We start from the raw sequence: 21,964 nt of genomic DNA on the forward strand, positions 1-21,964 counted from the left end.
AGAGAAGCACAAACAACAATTTCAGAAGAGGAATGGCTAAACATTTGTAAAGTTCAAATGAGCACTTCCAGTTCAGGTCACTGGAGGGAATTCTCGTGGAAGAATATAATTCGACTTTTTATCACTCCAAAAATTAAACAGCTTCAGAAAGGTCAGCCAAGTTATGGTAGGTGCTGGAGAGAATGTGGAAACGTTCAAGCGGATCACTTCCATGTTTTTTGGGATTGTCCGATTATACAATCTTATTGGAGAGATGTAGTAGAGGAAATTAAATTGATTATAGGCTTTGAGATAAAACTTGATTTCTGTACAGTCTACCTCGGTAATATCTCTCCTACAATCAGCGTTCCTGATAAATATCTGGTTAAAATAATGTTAGTAGCCAGTAAAAAAGTTATCACACAAAGATGGCTATTAAAGGACCCTCCGTCAAAAGAGGAGTGGATTGGAATTGTCAAAGAAATATATGACATGGAAAGACTGACTTTCTCCTTGGACCTGTGCATGGACAAATTTAATTCGTATTGGAGGAAATGGACAGCTAATATCGAGTGACTGCCCCTTCATCACAACAAGATCCGGTAACAGTTGCTGGATAGGACTAACCTCACGTACTGCTGGATATACTCTTTAGGTACTGATTAGTACCTAGTAAGTAGAGATACTTTTGCGTCACCTCGAGGTAGTGAAGAGAATGTGATCGGAGGGAGCTGCAAGAGCTGATATACTTATCTATCTATATTCACCTGGCTCTGGACTTGGCCCTGCCTCTTAATGTGTACACATGTTGTCATCGTGATTTGTCTCACCCCCTCCTTCTTCTTCCCATCTGTGCCTTTGTGGGGTTTTTTTGTGTTTTTTATATATATTGTAAAACAACTGATTCTATAAAAATATAGTATTAAAAAAAGAAAAAACAAAGGGCATCTGATGTAGTCAGCATCAGCATCAGTGAACGTGTATACATTTACTGTCAAGAATAATTTAAAAAAATAAATCTGATTCAATCTTCATCCCTCTTAGATCCCTCACAATTCACTATGAGTTACATTTATCTATTCTCTTGCATTACAAGACAGCGTATACCATGACCCTAACACCATTTTAAAATGAAATATAACTACATGGACCTGCCTATGAACAGTCTTGTACCTCGTTTAAAATGCTGACTTGTCAAGCCGACTTTGCAAACTTGCAACAGTAACAAAAGCTTAAAAAAAACAGAGATGATCTTGACAAAATGAAGGTGGAGTGAGACAGAGCATGGTGGGAGGATGTGGAGTTTATTTCTTCACACCACAGCAAGGACAAGCGGGGTGGGGTGCAATGGAGCGAAAAAAAGGTTATTATTATTTTTCAGTAAGGCCTCTATTTGTTTAAAGCACATAGTTGACGATATGAAGACTCTTCGCATGGCATCAAAAGTACAAATGTCTATGATGTGTCTCTCGCACACTGCCAGCTGAGAGAAAATGTTTAACACATGTAAAGCAATCCATATGTCAGCATGGTACAGGAAACTTGTTGAACATCTTTGGTTGGAGATGGGGAGGGGTACAGTCAAAATAAATAGGGTCATGATTTCTTTTGAAAACTCTTTAAAAGATTTATTTTCTTGCATGGTCACGTGTCCTTATGGAAACAATTAACAGCAGGTACATTATGTTAGGGGACAGTGATGTGGGATTGGCAGACATTGGGATTGGTTAGACATGCTTCGACAAGTAATTTCACAGTGATGAATAGGAAATTGGGAAGAGAAGATAGCAAGAAGTAAAGATCATTGCAAACCTGTCTATGTTAAAAGCTGAGCATACCGCAGACTTTGCACCTGAAGCTAGTAGATGACAAAGGAGTAGTTGGAACAGGAGCTTAGCCCTGTTTGGTCAGAGTGGGGGTCTAAAACATCCAGCAAATCAACATCTTCAAAGACCAGAGCCTTATTTACGCTTCGCTTCCACCAAACATGTCTGCCACTGACTAAGACCATGAATCACCCCCCAAGCACCCAGCCCCCTCCCTAAAACACTTTTCAGCTGTGTGGGTGATAGGCTGATCAGCACTGTGGTTGAGGCCAGAGAGGCCAAGGGGAGTTTAACTTCGCTAACTCCCACCGCTAACACCAAAGTGCCTCGACAGATTTAAGGCCCTCCAAAAAGCTGAGACCACAAAGTGAAGCAAAGTAGAACGCTAAGCAGAGGGACTTTTCCCTTTCTTTCCTTGCTTCTCAGTCCTACCGTATTGGTGGGGTCATCTTGGAGAATGGCATCATAGTGCTTGTTGGCCTCATCGTACCTTCAGAGAGAGGAAGAGAAAAGATTTGTTGTGTTTAACCAATCCCAGTCCCCAGGTGGTGGGGAATTCAAATAGAGTTCAAGGTAATCAAGTTTCTGTACACAGCATGGCAGGTTTCTATGATTACAGTGAGACTGTACAGAAATCAGTGGTGATCTAAATAAAGGAATAAACATTTGTTTAACTTTGTTTCCCAGTCACACAGTCGACATTGTTAGAGGCTTATATCACATCACAATGAATCATGAAATCAATACAGACAAAACACACCGTTTTGGAAATTGTGTTTTCAATTGATTGTATCCAGCTTGATTCACCTTTAAACAAAATTAAACTGCTGCTTTTACACACAAAAACTTGAAAAGCAATGATATCCAACACAGTGTAACCCTGAGAAAAATACAGTTGGTTTTACTGGTTATTGCACTGTTTGTTCGCTTGTTAAGTTTATGTACAATGTTTCCTACAAGAAAGTGATTGAGATGAACTGTGTTTTGGGGTGGTTGTCATGACTCAGTTTAGCCACCAGAGGGCACTTGGTGTACAGGCAGCATGTAATTCTTCAGACAGGCGCATTGCATGCTGGGAAAGAAACACTTCGGCTAAGAATGTGGTAATGATATAGCGAAGATTGCTACGATTGAAATTTAAGATATTTTGGAGGATAAAACTGTTAGTTCTTTGAGTGCATGTGTCTGCACGCTGTCATAAGGAAGTGTTGGACCACTGTGACCGGGGAACTTTGTTTTCTTTTGGTCGTATGGCCGAGGACTCCGATGAGTTACAGTTAGCATGCTAAGTTGCTAATTCACGTTCGTATTTTTCGCTAGGTCATACTTCAGTAACAGTTAATCTTTCTGAACATCTAAAACCAATCGGAGTTAAATGTGAATGAGTTACAGTGTTTTAATAAGCAAGTATGCAAAGTTTTGTGTTTTAAATTGCATTTACCTTCATGCTTGGTGATTTTTATTGTGCCGTTCTGAATGTCACGTTCAGTGCTGGAATGTGTAACACGTGTGGAAAATGTAAGAAACATGATTTATGATGAGATAAGGGGATAGTTGTGTAACATGATTGATTAATGCTGTTAATGAAACATATATTAATGGGTCTGAAGTTTTATTTCTTTAGAGTAGAATTCACCATTTGAATGTTTTGCTTTCAGTATTGTGGTTACACTTGCCCCTGATTTGAGAGAATGAAAGATAAAATACTGTGCAGTTTATGATAATTGATTTCTTTCCTGCTATGGCAGATTGTTTTTTTGTTGATGCTGGAATTCCATTCCAACACCTTTGATGCCGTCCAGAGTTCCTGGTCAGCGTGAAGCAGGATCAGAAAGGATTTGGATTCGTCTTCTTCGTCACTTTCATCATTTCCTTGATACGTGGAGCAGATAAGAGCTGAAGCAAGCACACCAAAACACATTCTACCCGAGTAGTACACAGCACATATACACCTCACTGGACAGACTGACAGACATTGGACTGAGCAGCAATAAGCTGTGAAGGGACATTTTCCTTTCCTTTTATTAGGGTCCGAGCACCGAGGGTGCCGAGGACAGGCGGTGCAAGGGCACCGACTGTCCAAGGCACCAGCGGTGCCAAGGACCCTATTGAAACCCTAGGGTTTATTATTTTTTTTTTTTTTTTCTCCCGTAAAGTAAATTGGCTTTTTGGCGGCCTTATCATACTCCAAAACGCGTGAAATTTGGCATGCACATCAGGACTGGCGAAAAATTTGATATTTTATGGGAGTTGCGCATGTGCGTGCCAAAATGGCTCTATAGCGCCACCTGCAAAGTTGAAAAAGTAGTCATTAGGCCAACTGCCACAATGTTTCATGTACAGCTACAATATTTGGTGGGCATATGCAGAACATCAGGACACACCAAAAAGTCAATTACAGCCACGCCCTAAACCCAACAGGAAGTCGGCCATCTTCAATTTGCTGTAAATTTTTCAAACTTAATTGCTCCTCGGGAAATGAATTGCCTTTTTGGCGGCCTTATCATATTCCAAAACGCGTGAAATTTGGCGTGCACATCAGGACTGGCGAAAAATTTGATATTTTATGGGAGTTGCGCATGTGTGTGGCAAAATGGCTCTATAGCGCCACCTGCAAAATTGAAAAGTGGTCATTAGGCTAACTTCCACAATGTTTCATTTACAGCTACAATATTTGGTGGGCATATGCACCACATCAGGACACACCAAAAAGTCAATGACAGCCACGCCCTAAACCCAACAGGAAGTCGGTCATCTTCAATTTGCTGTAAATTTGTCAAAATTAATTTCTCCTGGCAAATGAATTGCCTTTTTGGGGGCCTTATCATGAACCAAAACGCGTGAAATTTGGCGTGCACATCAGGACTGGCGAAAAATTTGATATTTTATGGGAGTTGCGCATATGTGTGGAAAAATGGCTCTATAGCGCCACCTGCAAAACTGAAAAAGTGGTCATTAGGCCAACTTCCACAATGTTTTATTTACAGCTACAATATTTGGTGGGCATATGCACCACATCAGGACACACCAAAAAGTCAATCACAGCCACACCCTAAACCCAACAGGAAGTCGGCCATCTTGAATTCGCTGTACATTTGTCAAAATTTATAGCTCCTAGTGGATAAGTCTGAGAGAACTGAAATTTGGCCAGTACATGCACCAGACCTTTCTGATGAAAAGTTATCAAAAACTCAACCAGAAGCCAAAAGGTGTGGCCATGGCGGAGCCTCAAACAACTGATCCTTCGCCATGAAACAGGAATTGGTGTCTAATTCTTCTCAACATGCTCCAATCTGCCTGAAACTTTACATGTATGATGACAGTCCTGTCCTGATGTCATCCACATAGGGATATTCATTGACAGTCATAGCGCCACCTTGTGGTTTCAGGAAATAGACATCTTTTACACTTTCATGCCCTATTGTTACCCGGTTGATCATATTCACTTCAAATGCAGTGACAACAGCCTAAACACATTGATGATGCATCCCAGTGAAAATGGTGACTTGTCATCAAAGGGCGTGTCTGTGGCGGCCAAACCAATTTCGATGTTTCGCCATGAAAATTTAACGATTCATATCTCAGCTGAACAACATCCTATCTGCCTCAGACTTCACATGCTGGATACCAGGTCCAGTCTGAACACATCCACACTCATAAATTTTGAAAAAGTCATAGCGCCACCTGCTGGTAATACTAAGTTTAAGGCCTTATATTTTCAGGTACAATGGCCCCAAACTTGGTGATATCATGCTGGAAATTGGTCAGTCGAGTCTTCACCTCTTGACAATCACACACTGTGAAGGGTGTGACATTTCATGCAACGCTGTTGCCGTAGCAACCAAATATCGCCATGAAAAACAAAGCCCTTTCTGACAGGTTAGGAATACTCCAATGCTCACAAAAATTACCACACACATCACCATTGACCCAAGGAACAACACTGTATGCATCTCGGCACTGCACATGCTATAGCGCCCCCTACAGTATTTTTAACAAACAGCCCCCCCAGCACGTTTCACCTACATCCATGAAATTTGGGAGGCTTATAGAGCACATCAGGACGCACAAAAAAGCCTCTTGGAGCCATGTCCTAAACCCAACAGGAAGTCGGCCATCTTGGATTAATTGTGAGATTTTTGATGATTTTTCTCATTTTTGAGAGTTAATACCTCCTCGGGGATAATTCCAGGAGACCTGAAATTTTGTCAGTCCACACAACAGGACTTGGTTTGGAAAAGTTATCAAAAGTTTAACCAGAAGCCAAATGGCGTGGCCATGGCGACCATTAGAGTTTTGATGCTTCGCCATGAAACAACAACTGCTGTATAACTCTCCTCTGCATGCTCCAATCTGCCTCAAACTTTCCATGTGTGATCACAATCCAATCCTGATCACATCTACAGGCCAACAGACACTCTCAGTTGCAGCGCCACCTGTTGGAGGGACAATAAATGCTGTATAACTGGCCTCTACATGATCAAATCAGCCTGAAACTTTTCATGAGTGATCAGAGTCCAGCCCTCATCACATCCACTGTTTGAAATACACTCTGAGTTACAGCGCCACCTGGTGGTGGATGGGCAGGAAATGCTGTATAACTAGTCTGAACATGCTCCAATCTGGCTGAAATTTTACGTGTGATTAAACTCTGGTCCAGATGTGATTCAGAGGCCAGCACACACTCTCAGTCACAGTGCCACCTGGTGGACGTGCATGGATTCGCCGACCAGCGTGGATGCGAGGACCCGTCCATCGCTGCTTGCAGCTTTAATTTTATTTTTCTGATTTCATTGGGGATTTGCATACGATTGCGATTTTCCGTATTCTGTGCGTTGTCAGAATAAACACTTGTGATTATCATTTCAGTAACCTTCCCCTCGCTCCTCGAGTTGAACCTGAGTGAATTAAATGAGTACTATTTGCACTGTGTTATGAGCTACACTCTAGTTACATAGAGTAACAGTAGTAATCAGTTACATAGTAATTTTGTGGCGAGCTAGCCAGGAGTGAGGGTTATACAGGTTAACTTTACATTACATACTGTTACTTTGAACGTAAGAAATTGCTAAGTGATTTATCTGAATATCCCCCCTGTTGTTTTTTTTTATTATTATTGCTCTAACTTGAACTGAACTGAACAATGGCAGGTGGTGGTGACAAATTGTCTGTGTGTGTGTCTGGCATTACCAGTAGTGATTCAGATAGGGACATTATTGCTTCCCTCGAGAAATATGGTCCAGTAGCTAGAATAAGGAGAGTGCAAAACACAGAAGAATCAGATGGAGAAACTGCCATAGTTAAATTCAGGTCAGAAGCTACTAAAGCTAAAATTGAACCTCTCCTTCCTATGGAAATAGTGAGTTTTACCAATCCAAGTGTAAAGTGGCAAGTGAATTATGCTTCAACACTTACCTCCTCTTTTGACCGGACAGCAAAGTTAAGTGAATCATCCACTGACTCCAGTAGCAACAGTGACTCTGATGATGGTGCTCAGTCAGACCACAGCACCACACCCCTAGTGCGCAGAAGCAAAAAGAGATCTGATCATGGTGTGTCTCCCTCACTACTCACAACTGCTACGACACCCAAACTATATGAACCAGGTGCAACTAAAAAGAAAGTCACTGTGCATACAAGTCCAGCAAACTCAACTCTGAGCAACGAAGTAACAAACCCACCTGAAGTCCAACGTGTTGTGGTAGAACACGTCATCAAAAGTCAGCCAAGCAACTCTAAATGGATGAGGACGTTTTCTGGTAAAATACCCAAGCCCCCAGGTGAGGCAGATTATGAGACTTGGTCGTTACATGCAGAGTTGATGTTTAATGATGACAGTCTTTCTGTTGATGTTCAACGGAGAAAGATCTAGAGAGCTTGCTTCCCCCAGCTTCGGATGTGGTGAGACAGCTTGGTACCTCTGCACATCACAGACATTATGTTCAGCTGCTCGACTCTGCATATGGACTTGTTGAGGATGGAGAGGAGGTGTTTGCCAGATTCTTGGACACTAATCAGAATCCAGGGGAGAAGGCATCTGAATATGTACAGCGACTGCAGAGTCTCTTATGCACTGCTGTGAAGAGAGGTGGTGCAAAACAGGTGAATGCAGACAGACACCTACTGAAGCAGTTCAAGCGAGGTTGCTGGGACCACAGCCTGGTCTTACAGCTGGAGCTCAAAAATGAAACACCTCCTAATTTTGCAGAGCTGTTACTACAGGTGCGTACTGAAGAGGACAGGAGAGCAGTGAAACATGATAGGATGCAGCGTCACTTTGGCTCCTCCAAGACCAAGCCTTCAGTAAATATTCACTCTGTGCCTGACATCTCCATCTGTGATTCCAATGCCAGCTTACTGCAGTCATACATCTGTGAAACTGAAAGCCTGCGAAAACAAGTTGCTCAGCTTCAGATGCAGCTCAACAGCAAGAAATACAAGAAAGAGAAAAAACATGAATTTAAAGGCGCAGTACCAACAAAAAATTCACCTCCATCAGTGGCTGAAGCACAGGCTCATCAAGTGATGTTGCAGAGCACACTTACTCCAAGGCCCCAGCCAAAGGCCTGGTTCTGTTTTAAGTGTGGAGAGGATGGCCACATCGCCAGGAATTGTGATAAAGCCATGAACAAAGCTCTCGTAGACCAAAAGTACGCAGAACTCAAACACAAGCAGGATGAGTGGAAGGCAAGACAGCCTTTAAATTGGAACGGGTTCCAGTAACGGGACCTACTGGAACAGAGGACACAGATGAGAGCCCCATATCAAAAGGGAGATGTGAAACCAAATGTCAACAGACCACAGCAGCTGCACGTTGGCTCACAAAAAGGTTGGTTGGCTCGAGACATGTAGCCAGAGTCACAATTGGCGGAGTACAACAAGACTGTTTAATGGACGGAGGCTCACAGGTCACGACCATCACCAAATCCTTTCATGATACCCACTTACCTTCTCATTTCATCATTCCCATAGAGGACCTCTTACAGATAGAGGGAGCCGCAGGTCAACTCGTCCCTTACCTCGGCTGCATTGAAGTTGACATAGCTTTTCCAGAACATTTCACAGGAGAGCCAAAGGTGGTCACAACGCTGGCTCTAGTTGTCTCAGATCCTAGAACAAATGTCGAGGTTCCAGTTCTCGTCGGCACAAACACCCTTGACATCCTGTACAAAGATTTTCACAAAGGAACCACAATCTCACCAGACTGTGAGTATGCCCCACTCGTCAGACACCTGCAGAGCATCTACTTAAACAAAACACAACAAGAAGAGAGAATAGGCAAGGTGAAATTACAGTCAAAGAACATCATAGTCATTCCAGCTGGAAAGAAAATGGCAGTGAATGGACGCATAAGACATGTCCCCACCGTTCATGGAGCGCCTCTCCTGGTGGAGCCCCCAACTAAAATCAATCTGCCAGATGGCTTGACATGCTGCAGCTACGTAATGAAAAGCCCACATCAGACATCTTTTAAAGTCCCTGTTCTCCTCAAGAACGAGTCCGCTCATGACATTGTAATTCCAGCCCGTCGAACTCTGGCGGAGCTCTCAATCCCATTGTCACTCTCTCCATTGACCTCCACCAAAGACATTAAAGGAGAAGTACCAGTCTTAAGCCAGACCAACACCACTACCCAGTGTTTCACAGCTAGTCAAGTGGATCCTGAAAACCTGATCAAATTTGAATTTGCTGACTCCCCCTTGCCAAAAGAATGGAAAGACAGGATTACAAAGAAGTTGAATTCAATTCCTGAAGTTTTCGCAAGGGGAGATCTCGACTATGGACACACAACAGCCGTAAAGCACAAGATCCGCCTTTCTGACCCGACGCCTTTCAAACAGAGGGCAAGGCCCGTTCATCCATCTGATTACGAGACTGTTCGCCTCCACCTGAAAGAGCTGTATGATGCAAACATCATAAGGGAGTCAGAGAGTCCATTTGCTTCGCCGATTGTTGTAGTGAAGAAGAAAAATGTACAAATACGCCTTTGTGTGGATTACAGAAAGCTGAACAGCCAAACCATTAAGGATGCTTATGCGCTGCCACACATCGAAGAGGCGTTTGCATCCCTGACAGGAGCAAAGTGGTTTTCTGTCATGGATTTAAAGTCAGGTTATTATCAGGTGGAGATGGAGGAAGAAGATAAACATAAGACCGCCTTCGTAACGCCCATGGGTTTTTGGGAGTTCAATAGGATGCCGCAGGGAGTAACCAATGCTCCAAGCACCTTCCAGCGAGTCATGGAAAAGTGTATGGGCTCGCTAAATCACAGAGAAGTGCTGGTATTCCTAGATGATCTCATTGTGTTCTCCCAGACCCTGGAGGAACATGAAGAGTGGCTTCTGAGAGTGCTAAACCGACTGAGAGAGTTTGGTCTGAAATTATCACCAGAAAAATGTCATTTCTTCAGGAAATCTGTGAGATACCTAGGACACATCGTGTCAGAAAATGGCGTGGAAACAGACCGTGCAAAGATTGCCGCACTCACCTCATGGCCCCGCCCGAGCAACATATCCGAGTTAAAGTCCTTCCTTGGCTTCACAGGATATTATCAGAGGTTTGTTAGGGACTACTCCAAGATAGCAAAGCCTCTAAATGATCTGACAGCTGGATATGTCCCTGCAAAGAAAAGGAAACAAGAGAACATGTCAAAAGGTCAAAGGTCATTCTCTAATGTTGACTTAAAGAAACCTTTTAACGACAAATGGACACCCCCATGTGAGGAGTCATTCAAAACCCTCATCGAACGTTTAACAACAGCACCTGTACTGGGATTTGCAGACTCCAAGAAGCCATACGTACTCCACACAGATGCTAGCTCACATGGCCTCGGAGCTGCTCTGTACCAGGAGCAGGATGGTCAAATGAAAGTTATTGCATATGCCAGTCGAGGGTTGTCCAACTGTGAATGCAGGTACCCCACGCACAAGCTTGAATTTCTCAGTCTCAAGTGGGCAATCACGGACAAGTTTGCTGATTACCTTCATGGAGTGGAGTTCACTGTGCTGACAATAACCCCCTTACCTATGTCCTGACCTCTGCAAAACTGGAGGCCTGTGGCCATCGTTGGCTAGCTGACCTGTCCAGCTTCAATTTCAACATCAGGTACGGGGCTGGTAAAAAGAACCAGGACGCAGATGGGCTATCGAGACATCCACATGACCATGCAGAGATAGATGACAGTTCAGCAGTTGAGGATGAACGAGTGAGGCAATTTATGTCAAAGTTTCTAAAGGAGGGAAATGATGACACATTCCCGAAGGAGGCTGTCAGAGCCGTCTGTGAGAGACATCAACTCGACAAACTCACGGAAACAGAGGAAGGAAGCATGCACTTACCTGTTATTGTAGAGTGTCTAGCAAAGGATGGACAAGCTATCTGCTCTGAATATGAACAAGCCGACCTGCTCTCTGGATCCACCACACTCCCCAGAATGTCGCAGCAGGATTGGGCTGTGGAGCAGAGAGGCGATCCAACAATCAGCAGAGTGATAGACCTCGTCAGAGCAGGTAAACACCTCACTTATCGTCTCCGACAGAAAGAGGAGAGGGAAGTGCAGTTGCTGCTCAAAGTACAAGATCAGCTGATACTGAGCGATGGCGTTCTATATCAAAAATGCAAAGGCAACAATCTACCTACCTTTCAGCTCATTCTTCCAAAGAAATACAAGCAGATGGTGCTAAGGAATCTCCATGATGAGGTTGGTCACTTAGGATACGAGAGGACAGTGGATCTGGTACGTGCATGGTTCTATTGGCCGAGGATGTGCTCAGAGATTGAGGAGAAAATCAGGACATGTGAGAGGTGCCTTCGACGCAAAGCAAGGGCAGAGAAAACAACCCCCCTTGTCAACATCAAAACGAGTCGGCCCCTTGAATTAGTGTGCATGGACTATCTTTCCTTGGAGCCAGATGGTTATGGCACAAAGAACATACTTGTGATAACTGACCACTTCACAAAGTATGCGGTTGCAGTACCCACTCCTGACCAAAAGGAGAAGACAGTGGCCAAGGCACTATGGAGTAACTTCCTTGTACATTACGGCATACCTGAACGCTTGCACAGCGATCAAGGCCGCAACTTTGAATCTGCTGTCATCAAAAATCTCTGTGACCTCCTGGGGATAAAGAAATCGAGAACGACACCTTACCATCCGCGTGGAAATTCGGTAGAACGTTTCAACCGGACATTGCTGGCAATGCTTGGAACTCTAGAGGAAAGTGATAAGATGAGGTGGCGTGATCATGTGCAACCATTAGTCCACGCCTATAATTGCACTAAAAACGACACCACTGGATTTTCCCCGTACCAACTAATGTATGGAAGACAACCGAGCCTGCCCATTGATGTAGCTTTTGGGCTAAATCCGGAAGGACAAAGGAAAGTCACTCACAGTGAGTATGTGAAAAAACTTAGAGAAACACTGGAGGAGAGTTACAAACTGGCTGCTGAGCACAGTAATAAGGTGGCATCACGCAACAAACAAAGGTACGACTTGAAGGTCAGAGAATCCACCTTACAAGTTCGAGACCGGGTCCTCGTAAAAATGTGGGGATACGAGGAAAACACAAAATTGCAGATAAGTGGAGTCAAACGGTCTACAAGGTGGTGAAACACATCAATGATTCCCCAGTGTACGTAGTGGCTCCACTCACCTCAGAAGGTCCGGAGAGGACATTATATCGGGAACTGCTCCTCCCTTGTGGGTTCCTTGCACCTTCAGATTTGGCTGAAGTCGAAGAAATCAATCAAAAAACAAAAAAAGAGACACCTACCAGAACTTCAACAAGAAATCCAGTACTTGAAGTAGATAAGGCAGAACATCTACATGATTGTGATGAAGAGTTGGAGTTGTGCTATCCATCAGAAAGTCAAGATGAAGTTTCTTACCCATCGTTCACTGTTGTACATGACATTCCTAGAATGAGGAGTAAGCCTTCCTTGGAACAGGATGTGAACCTAGAAGGGTCAAATCTCAACCCGACTGCTAGAGAATTTCATCCCCAACGAGTGGAAAGAGATAAACACTCAAACACATTCCAGGCTCCAAGTGCTGAAGCAGAGGTGGAAATTTCCTTACCTGCCGACCCCTTACCTGTGGATGATGTAAACTTACCGGATGTGACAGATGTACCTGCAGAGGAAAAGAACTTACCTGCAATTGTACCTGCTGATGAAGGTCTAGCAGTACCCATCCAAGCAGCCAATGCAGAACCTGTAAAGGAAATTGACAACACAGAACTAACAAACCAGAATCAAAGGGACAATGTTGTGGAGGAGATTGAAATGACTGACACCAGTTCTGTTCAGGATGAAATAGAACCAGAGGCCAGATGGCCAAACAGAGCTAGAAGAGAGCCTGACAGATTAGCTAGGAAACCCCTTGACTTTAGTTATGCGTTCCATCCTGCATAGCCTTGACCAAGTTTTTACAGAGGCCTTCGATTTAACCAATGTATCTAGGCCTTCACCTTCCCGTCATATAAGTCCAATTACTGATATTTAAGTATGAGTTGACATGCAGAGACGCATGCCAATTAAGGGCGGGTGGATGTAACCCTGAGAAAAATACAGTTGGTTTTACTGGTTATTGCACTGTTTGTTCACTTGTTAAGTTTATGTACAATGTTTCCTACAAGAAAGTGATTGAGATGAACTGTGTTTTGGGGTGGTTGTCATGACTCAGTTTAGCCACCAGAGGGCACTTGGTGTACAGGCAGCATGTAATTCTTCAGACAGGCGCATTGCATGCTGGGAAAGAGACACTTCGGCTAAGAATGTGGTAATGATATAGCGAAGATTGCTACGATTGAAATTTAAGATATTTTGGAGGATGAAACTGTTAGTTCTTTGAGTGCATGTGTCTGCACGCTGTCATAAGGAAGTGTTGGACCACTGTGACCGGGGAACTTTGTTTTCTTTTGGTCGTATGGCCGAGGACTCCGGTGAGTTACAGTTAGCATGCTAAGTTGCTAATTCACGTTCGTATTTTTCGCTAGGTCATACTTCAGTAACAGTTAATCTTTCTGAACTTCTAAAACCAATCGGAGTTAAATGTGAATGAGTTACAGTGTTTTAATAAGCAAGTATGCAAAGTTTTGTGTTTTAAATTGCATTTACCTTCATGCTTGGTGATTTTTATTGTGCCGTTCTGAATGTCACGTTCAGTGCTGGAATGTGTAACACGTGTGGAAAATGTAAGAAACATGATTTATGATGAGATAAGGGGATAGTTGTGTAACATGATTGATTAATGCTGTTAATGAAACATATATTAATGGGTCTGAAGTTTTATTTCTTTAGAGTAGAATTCACCATTTGAATGTTTTGCTTTCAGTATTGTGGTTACACTTGCCCCTGATTTGAGAGAATGAAAGATAAAATACTGTGCAGTTTATGATAATTGATTTCTCTCCTGCTATGGCAGATTGTTTTTTTTGTTGATGCTGGAATTCCATTCCAACACTTTTGATGCCGTCCAGAGTTCCTGTTCAGCGTGAAGCAGGATCAGAAAGGATTTGGATTCGTCTTCTTCGTCACTTTCATCATTTCCTTGATACGTGGAGCAGATAAGAGCTGAAGCAAGCACACTAAAACACATTCTACCCGGGTAGTACACAGCACATATACACCTCACTGGACAGACTGACAGACATTGGACTGAGCAGCAATAAGCTGTGAAGGGACATTTTCCTTTCCTTTTATTTTATTTTTCTGATTTCATTGGGGATTTGCATACGATTGCGATTTTCCGTATTCTGTGCGTTGTCAGAATAAACACTTGTGATTATCATTTCAGTAACCTTCCCCTCGCTCCTCGAGTTGAACCTGAGTGAATTAAATGAGTACTATTTGCACTGTGTTATGAGCTACACTCTAGTTACATAGAGCAACAGTAGTAATCAGTTACAACAGTATGCCTCAAATTGCTGGAGAGAGCCCACATGATTCTGTTTCAGATAGAAATTTACGAGCTGTAAATATAAAATCACGCGGTTACGAAATCTTGCACAAAGAGGCATGTGCACTCCACTTGTCATGTCAGATCAGGCACTTAAGACGATTATTAAACTTTTTTCTATTAGGGGCAATCTGCAAAGCTAACATTTCAGCAGCCAAAGGCATGGTTCTATGATCAGAAACTGTCCCGCCCACAGTCTGCAACAGACAGAAGCAGCTCTGGTTCCCATTAGCAATGAGCAGCCCCACTTACAGGGCTGATGCTTCCCTCACATTCACTTTATTACTCAGCCACACTTTGGGAGATTTCAGATGGCACCAGGCAACCACTCACAAGCCACTTTGATTTGCTTTATTTATTTAGGAACAGTGTGTGTGTGTGTGTGTGTGTGTGTGTGTGTGTGTGTGTGTGTGTGTGTGTGTGTAGGGAAAGGCCATACTGTTTGAAGCTGTGTCATTCAAGTGTAGCTCTGTCTGCTGCCAATTAGATCCCAGTGTGCCGTTTATTTAATCTGACAGTGCCGAAGCAATCACTCTCAATTATCACATAAACTCTGACATAACCGATAAACCAGCAATGGTGATCTGGGTGGGGAATGAGGTAATAAACAGATTGAATTACCCTTATTTCAGCTAAGTACACACTAAAATACTCCCGGTTTATCTTTCTTCCTCAAGCTTGCCATTCTGATTGTGGTGACGTGACAATATTTACTGCGTCAAGACATACTTGCAGCATAGAGACCAAAACAGGACAGTAAAATATGAAAATAGAGACAAAAACAGAGAGAACTGAGGAATAACAAAATAAGGAAACAACATTGGAATACAAACCAAACATGATTTGAAGGACCCCCAGAATAACACTGGGATCCAACCACTTCCTTCCTGGGAATCCCTGACTCAAGCTAAAGAGCCACAGGACAACCCAGGACTGAACCTTTCATCTCTCCATTCCCTTATTCTCTAAAATGAATGTTGTGTGATCCAATACAAACACACCATACCCCACATACATGCTGTACTTACACACACCCAGACCAGACTTACCCACTTAGGATCTGCTAACTTTCTCGCCTCCAAGCCTCCCAAAGTAACATACACCCCCTGTCAAAAGTTTTAGGACACTGTCTCATTCAAATAAAATAGAACCTGTCCTACAACTTTTGACAGGGGGTGTATTTCATCATACGGATGTGATCAGGGAAGGACTCTGATCATACATGTAAAGTTTCAGGCAGATTGGAGCATGTTCAGGGCATTTACACAGAAATTTCATGGCGAAGGATCAAAATTCCAGAGGAACACGCCCTTTGACTTTGGAAAAAGATTTTTAATAACTTTGGATCATTAAGGCCTCCTGTATGTACTGGCCGAATTTGAGGTGAATTGGAGTTTCCCCCTAGGAGGAATTCGCTCTAGAAAAAAATGAAAAATGGGCAAAATCTGACAATCAACGCAAAATAGCTCACTTCCTGTTGGGTTTGGAATGTGGCTGTCACTGACTTTTTTTGTTCAGCCTGATGTGCTGCATATGTGTACCAAATTTGGTAGATACACCCCCTGTCAAAAGTTGTAGGACAATTTCTACTTTATTTGAATGAGAAAGTGTCCTAAAACTTGACAGGGGTTGTACATAACAGTAAGGGTGAGCTTTAATTGCCTCCTCTCTCTCTGGAGCTTTCAGTACCCAATGCTTACCTTTCCAAAGCTTCCAGCCTCATGCCTGTTAATCGCTTCACTCTGTGGCTATCTGGAAACTGCTTCCTCAGTTCCTGTAGACAGGTCTGCAAGGATGTGGGCAGAGGAGAGAGATCAATTATAGACAGCTGTATTTAAACTTTATGTTAAACTCTTGCTCTTACACAAATAGGCCTGTTTAGTGATACCTTTCTTGAAAATGTCACACTTGATCAATGTTTTAGTTAAACATATAGAATTCATTGATATAGCAAGAAACTATCAAAGATTCAGTGTCCTATAGAATCTGCTGTTACTTATTTGGGAAACCAAGTTTGTTACTATTAAAAGGAGAGCTGAGAGTTATTCCTCATTCTTTACACAGAGCTTGAATTTCTTTGATCACATAATAGCGAAAGAAGTGAAGAATAGTTACAATCACATTCAGCATCATCCAGAATGAGATGATGCTGAAAGTCTGCAGTGTGACCTGAATCATTTGCGTTATGCATCAGCTCAAGTCTGGTTCTCCTGCTTTTTTAGAAAGTCTGGCAGCAAAGCTGGAAGGATAGCCAACAGACAACTAATTCTAATGACTGAGTTCTGCCTTCTCTATACTCAATGACTCATTCATTTTGCCAAGGGAGTCGTCACATCCATACTGATTGGAGAACCATTTCAATTACCGTGATCTTTTGTCTTTTCTGTCTTGTGCCCTGTTTTCATAGCTATATATATTCTAAACATGAACTCAGAAACATCACATGAAGCTTTACAACTTAAAATAAATTCATAGGGGCGATTTTTTTTTTACTTCATACGTTCAGCTAACACTTTCTCTGTTCATTTGCTACACCCTCTAATTCCAACTCTCAGTAAATTGTTTTTCCAAAGTACAGACAGAGTAATACCACTTTTGGCCAAATAAAAATCAGATTTTCACGTTTGGCAGTGCGGGTGCCGCAAAGTAGGAATGGCTGCGAGAAAGTAAACGATTGCTTTTGAAGCTCCTGGGTATGTGAGGAAGCGTGGTAAAAACTTACCAGAGCCAAGTCATCCCGACTGCAGTCCAGCGCTGCGATCATCACCTGCTCATAAATAATCCATACTGGGAAGAAGACACACAGACAAAGAAGACAGTGTTAACGCCCTTTCCATTCCACTGTGTGGCGTAACATAAAAAAATGATATATTGCACTGTACAGTTGACGTACAAACTTAAGAGTCTGTCCTCAACAGTTGCATATGGTGTTTTTAACTCACAGAACAAGCTTCCATGATGTGAATCAACAGCTTTAGAGTTCTTTTAAAAGACTGTTCCATTCCATTTAGCGCATAATGATACGTTTACTATTTTCTGTGCAGCATACATTGAAGTTGTTACTTGTTAAAAACTATGCCTTCATTTGAAACTTGGACAGCGTTGCACTATTAATAACAATCCTAAATGCAAAAACATTGTGGAACTTGCAACACCCTTGTATATGGTTCAGCAGTCGTGCTATTGATTTGCCAGTAGTGAGCTTGTAATAAAACTAATTCAATTTCAGTAACCAGGTTAAACTTTGGGAACATAAATGTGCCATTATTAAGCAAAAAAAGTTCCAATCCCTCCCAATTTCTGACCAAAGCTAGACTATCAGAAAATTGCCCTCAACCTCTGCCCACAATTTGTTTTCCCTCAGTATTACACACACACACAAACACAGAGACACAGAAACAGTGCTAGCATGAATGAAATGTGGAAAAGATGATCTTTTAAGGTACCAGAGGAAAGGAAGAGAATTGTCACAATGTGGGTGGTTTAATGAGAGTGGAACTAGTTTTTAAGTAAAACACACTACTGATGCTCTGTGAAACAAAGTAACTGAATAAAATTTTCTCTATATGCCATTCTGAGATGCTTGTCAACTTTGTCTCAGGGTAGTGTGACTGTGTTAACTGCAGTGTTTCCCCTCCCATATAATCAGCGAGGCGGCCCGCCTCGTCGGTATAGGCCACCGCCTCATTAAAATTCTGCCAACATTGCCGCCTCACTGGTCGGCGGCAAAAAAAAAGAAAAAAAAAAGTGCAGTGCAAAACCCGCCGGACCGCAGAGACCGTCCACGGGGGGTGCGCGGCTGCAGCGGCGACAGCCCGATAGTATATATAATTCCTTCCTCCCCCCCGTCAACAACTTTCAGCTGAAAGTGACCCCACCACCTCACAGCCATTTCAACCCAGGGGAAACACTGAACTGTTACTGTAGTTCTCATTCCAAAGAAAGTTTGACAGCTAAATGCAGTTGTAAATTCAGTAGAAACATAATATTGAATTAATTTAATTAGTGGGTGAAATGAAAGCAGGAGCGATACACTGACATAAACATTCTAAATATCCTGACACTTTTCACCACCATTAAAATCAGTATGTTGTCATGAAAACCGGTGAGCGAACCCAAGCAGCAGGCACAGACAGGCGGGTGAATTAATCATGATTTAATAAAGCAATATATATATTTACAACAGAAAACTCTTAATCAGAGAAGCAAAGGGAAATAACAGAATGGAGAAACTGACTGAATTGAACTAAGGGCGGACCCAAAGGCCGAGGTAAAAACTAAACATAAATCTAAAAAACTAACCAAGGAGGGGAACTCACTGGAAAATCCGGAAAACAGGAGACGAGGTCAGGGGGAACGGAGCAGAGGGAGCCGGAGATGAGGGGCGCAGCGATGGCTGAGGAGCAGATTGTCCAAGTCCAGGTAATGGCGAGCATATGGTGAGAAGCATGAAACAGAGTCCAAACAGCGAAGTGTATGTGGTGTATGGTGCATGCAGCTTGTACAGTCCGGTGTGCAGAGTACAGAGTGCAATGATCCAGCACTGAGGATTGAAAGGAGTTGGGCTTTATGCAGTGTTGATTGTTCATTTGCACCGGCTGTGCTGGAAGCACAGCCGCTCTTCATTCGACTAACGAGCCAGATCACAGGAGCAGGAGAGAGCGTGACAGTACCCCCCCTCGAGGTGTGCTTCCCGGCGCACACTAGACCGGTCGGGGTGCCGGCGGGCGACTTCGGGACCGGTAGGGATCCGGTAGGAGGGACCGCTCCGGGGGACGGCCCGAGGGACGGCCCGAGGGACGGGCGGGCTGGGACTGCGTGGGTGGGAGGGACAACATCAGAGGGCAGTTCAAGGGCTGGATAGGCCGGAGCCGGACAGGCTGAAGGGACCGCTCCGGAGTACGGCCCGGGGGCTGGACAGGCTGGAGCCGGACAGGTCGAGGTGACCGCTCCGGAGGGTGGCCCGGGGGCTGGACAGGCCGGTGCTGGGCAGGGAACCAATGGCCAGGACGATGGAGGTCTTCCGGAGACTGGACTAGGAACCGGCAGTTGAGTTGATTGGGACCTTCTTGAGGCCGGGCTGGGAACCGGCAGCAGGCCCGACGGGAACACTCAGGAGACCGGGCTGGGAGCCGGCAGCTGATCCGACAAGAATCCTCCGGGGGCCGGACTGGGAAGTGGCAACTAGACCGACGAGGACCCTCCGGGGGCCTGAACTGGGAACCGGCAGCTGGACCGACGAGGACCCTCCGGTGGCCGGACTGGGAACCGGCAGCTGGACCGACGAAGACCCTCCGGAGGCCAGGCTGGAAACCACCCACTGGAACGACATGGACCCTCCTGAGGCCGGGCTGGGAACCGGCCGCTGGACCGACGAGGACCCTCGGGAAGCCAGGCTGGAACCCGGCCGCTGGACCGATGAGGAACCTCCGAGGGCCGGACGAGCAACTGGCAGATGATCCGACGGGGACCCTCCATAGGCCAGACTGGAAACTGGCGGCGACGGCAGAACTCTTTCAGGGGCAGAACTGGGTCCGGAGTCAGAGACCCCTCCGGGGGCAGAACTGGAACCGGGAGCCCCTCCGGGGGTAGAACTGGAACCGGAGCCGGGGGCCCCTCCGGGGGTCGAACTGGAGCCGGAGCCGGGGGCCCCTCCGGGGGTCGAACTGGAGCCGGAGCCGGGGGCCCCTCCGAGGGTCGAACTGGAGCCGGAGCCGGGGGCCTCCCCGGGGGCAGAGCTGGAGCCGGAGCCGGGGGCCTCCCCGGGGGCAGAGCTGGAGCCGGTGGCCCCTCCGGGGGCAGAGCTGGAGCTGGTGGCCCTCCAGGAACAGGGCTGGACTGGGCTCGGACGGGACGGGGTTAGGACTGGACTAGGACTGGACTTGAACTGGACTGGACTAGAACTGAACTTAACTCGAGTTGGACTGGACAACAGCTGGACAGGACTAGCTTTGGGACTGGTAACGAGACTGGGGACTGAACCAAACAAAAAACAGAGGATGGAGCTAAACTGAGAACTGGAGACCTTTCGGGAAGCGGGATTGGATTTGGGACCGGGGACAGGACAGGGGCTACTACTGCTGCAGGGGAACCAATTCGGGTGGCCACTGCAGGGGCGCCACTTGGTGTTGAGGTGGCGTTTATCTTTTTCAGGGCTAAAGGTAGGGTTGGGTTCGGGATTGGGGAGACCACAACTGCAGGCGCACCGCTTAGCATTGAGGTGGCCACTGCAGGGGCGCCACTTGGTGTTGAGGTGGCGTTAATCTTTTTCAGGGCTAGAGGCAGAACTGGGTTCGGAATTGGGGAGACCACAAGTGCAGGCGGACCGTCTGGTGTTGGGGTGGCCACTGCAGGGGAGCCACTTGGTGTTGGTGTGGCGTTAGACCTTTTCAGGTTTGGTGGGGAGGCGCTAAGCCTCTTCTGGGCTCGGGGGAAGGCATTGCACTTTTTCAAGGCCGCTGAGGAGGCGGGACGCCTCGACAAGGACGTGGGGAAGGCATTGTTCCTTAACAAGGACTCGGAGGAGACGGCTCACCTCCTCAAGGCTGCCGAGGGGTCATTAGGCCCCTTCAAGGTCGCCAAGGGGGCGTTCTGCATCTTCAAGGATTCGGAGGAGGTGTCATGCCTCGACAAGGACTTGGGGGAGGCGTCATGCCTCCTCAAGGCTGCCGAGGGGGCGTTATGCCCTTTCAAGGCTGCCAAGGAGGCGTTTCACCTCATCAAGGACTCGGGGCAGGCGTTTCGCCTCATCAAGGACTCAGGGGAAGTCTTAGATCTCCCCAGGGCTGTTGAGGAGACGCTACACTCCTTCAAGGTTGCCGAGAAGGCTTTATGCCTCTTCAAGCCTGTAGGGGAAACCTTTAGCTTCCTCGAAGCTGAAGGAGGAGCCCTTGGTTCCCTCAAAGGCCCACAAAGAGCTCTTGTCTCCTTCCAGGCTGCAGGGGAAGCACTAAGCTCCTCTAAGTCCGCGGGGGGAGTGCTAAGCTCCTCTAAGTCCGCGGGGGGAGCACTAAGCTCCTCTAAGGCCGCGGGGGAGCGTTTATAACCTTTAAGGCCACGGGGGAAACTTTTCGCTCCTTAGACGCTGCAGGGGGAGCCTTTTGCTCCTTAGACGCTGCAGGGGGAGCGGGGAGCCTCATCGCTGCAGAGTCCACATGGGCCAAAGACGGGGCGTTGGGCCCCGCAGGAACAGAAGACG

At 45.3% G+C, this 21,964-nt stretch overlaps 1 protein-coding gene across 1 annotated transcript in view; it reads right to left on the reverse strand.

The window, feature by feature from the left end:
- Positions 1–21,964, reverse strand: part of emc2 (ER membrane protein complex subunit 2) — a 67,729-nt gene that overhangs the window by 37,459 nt on the left and 8,306 nt on the right. The window contains 3 exon segments of the mRNA XM_051957278.1: positions 2,238–2,295; positions 16,467–16,552; positions 17,489–17,553. Coding sequence (XP_051813238.1) covers positions 2,238–2,295; positions 16,467–16,552; positions 17,489–17,553 — 209 coding nt within the window.

Source organism: Acanthochromis polyacanthus, chromosome 12 (assembly GCF_021347895.1).
Source record: "Acanthochromis polyacanthus isolate Apoly-LR-REF ecotype Palm Island chromosome 12, KAUST_Apoly_ChrSc, whole genome shotgun sequence".
Lineage (NCBI taxonomy): Eukaryota > Metazoa > Chordata > Actinopteri > Pomacentridae > Acanthochromis > Acanthochromis polyacanthus.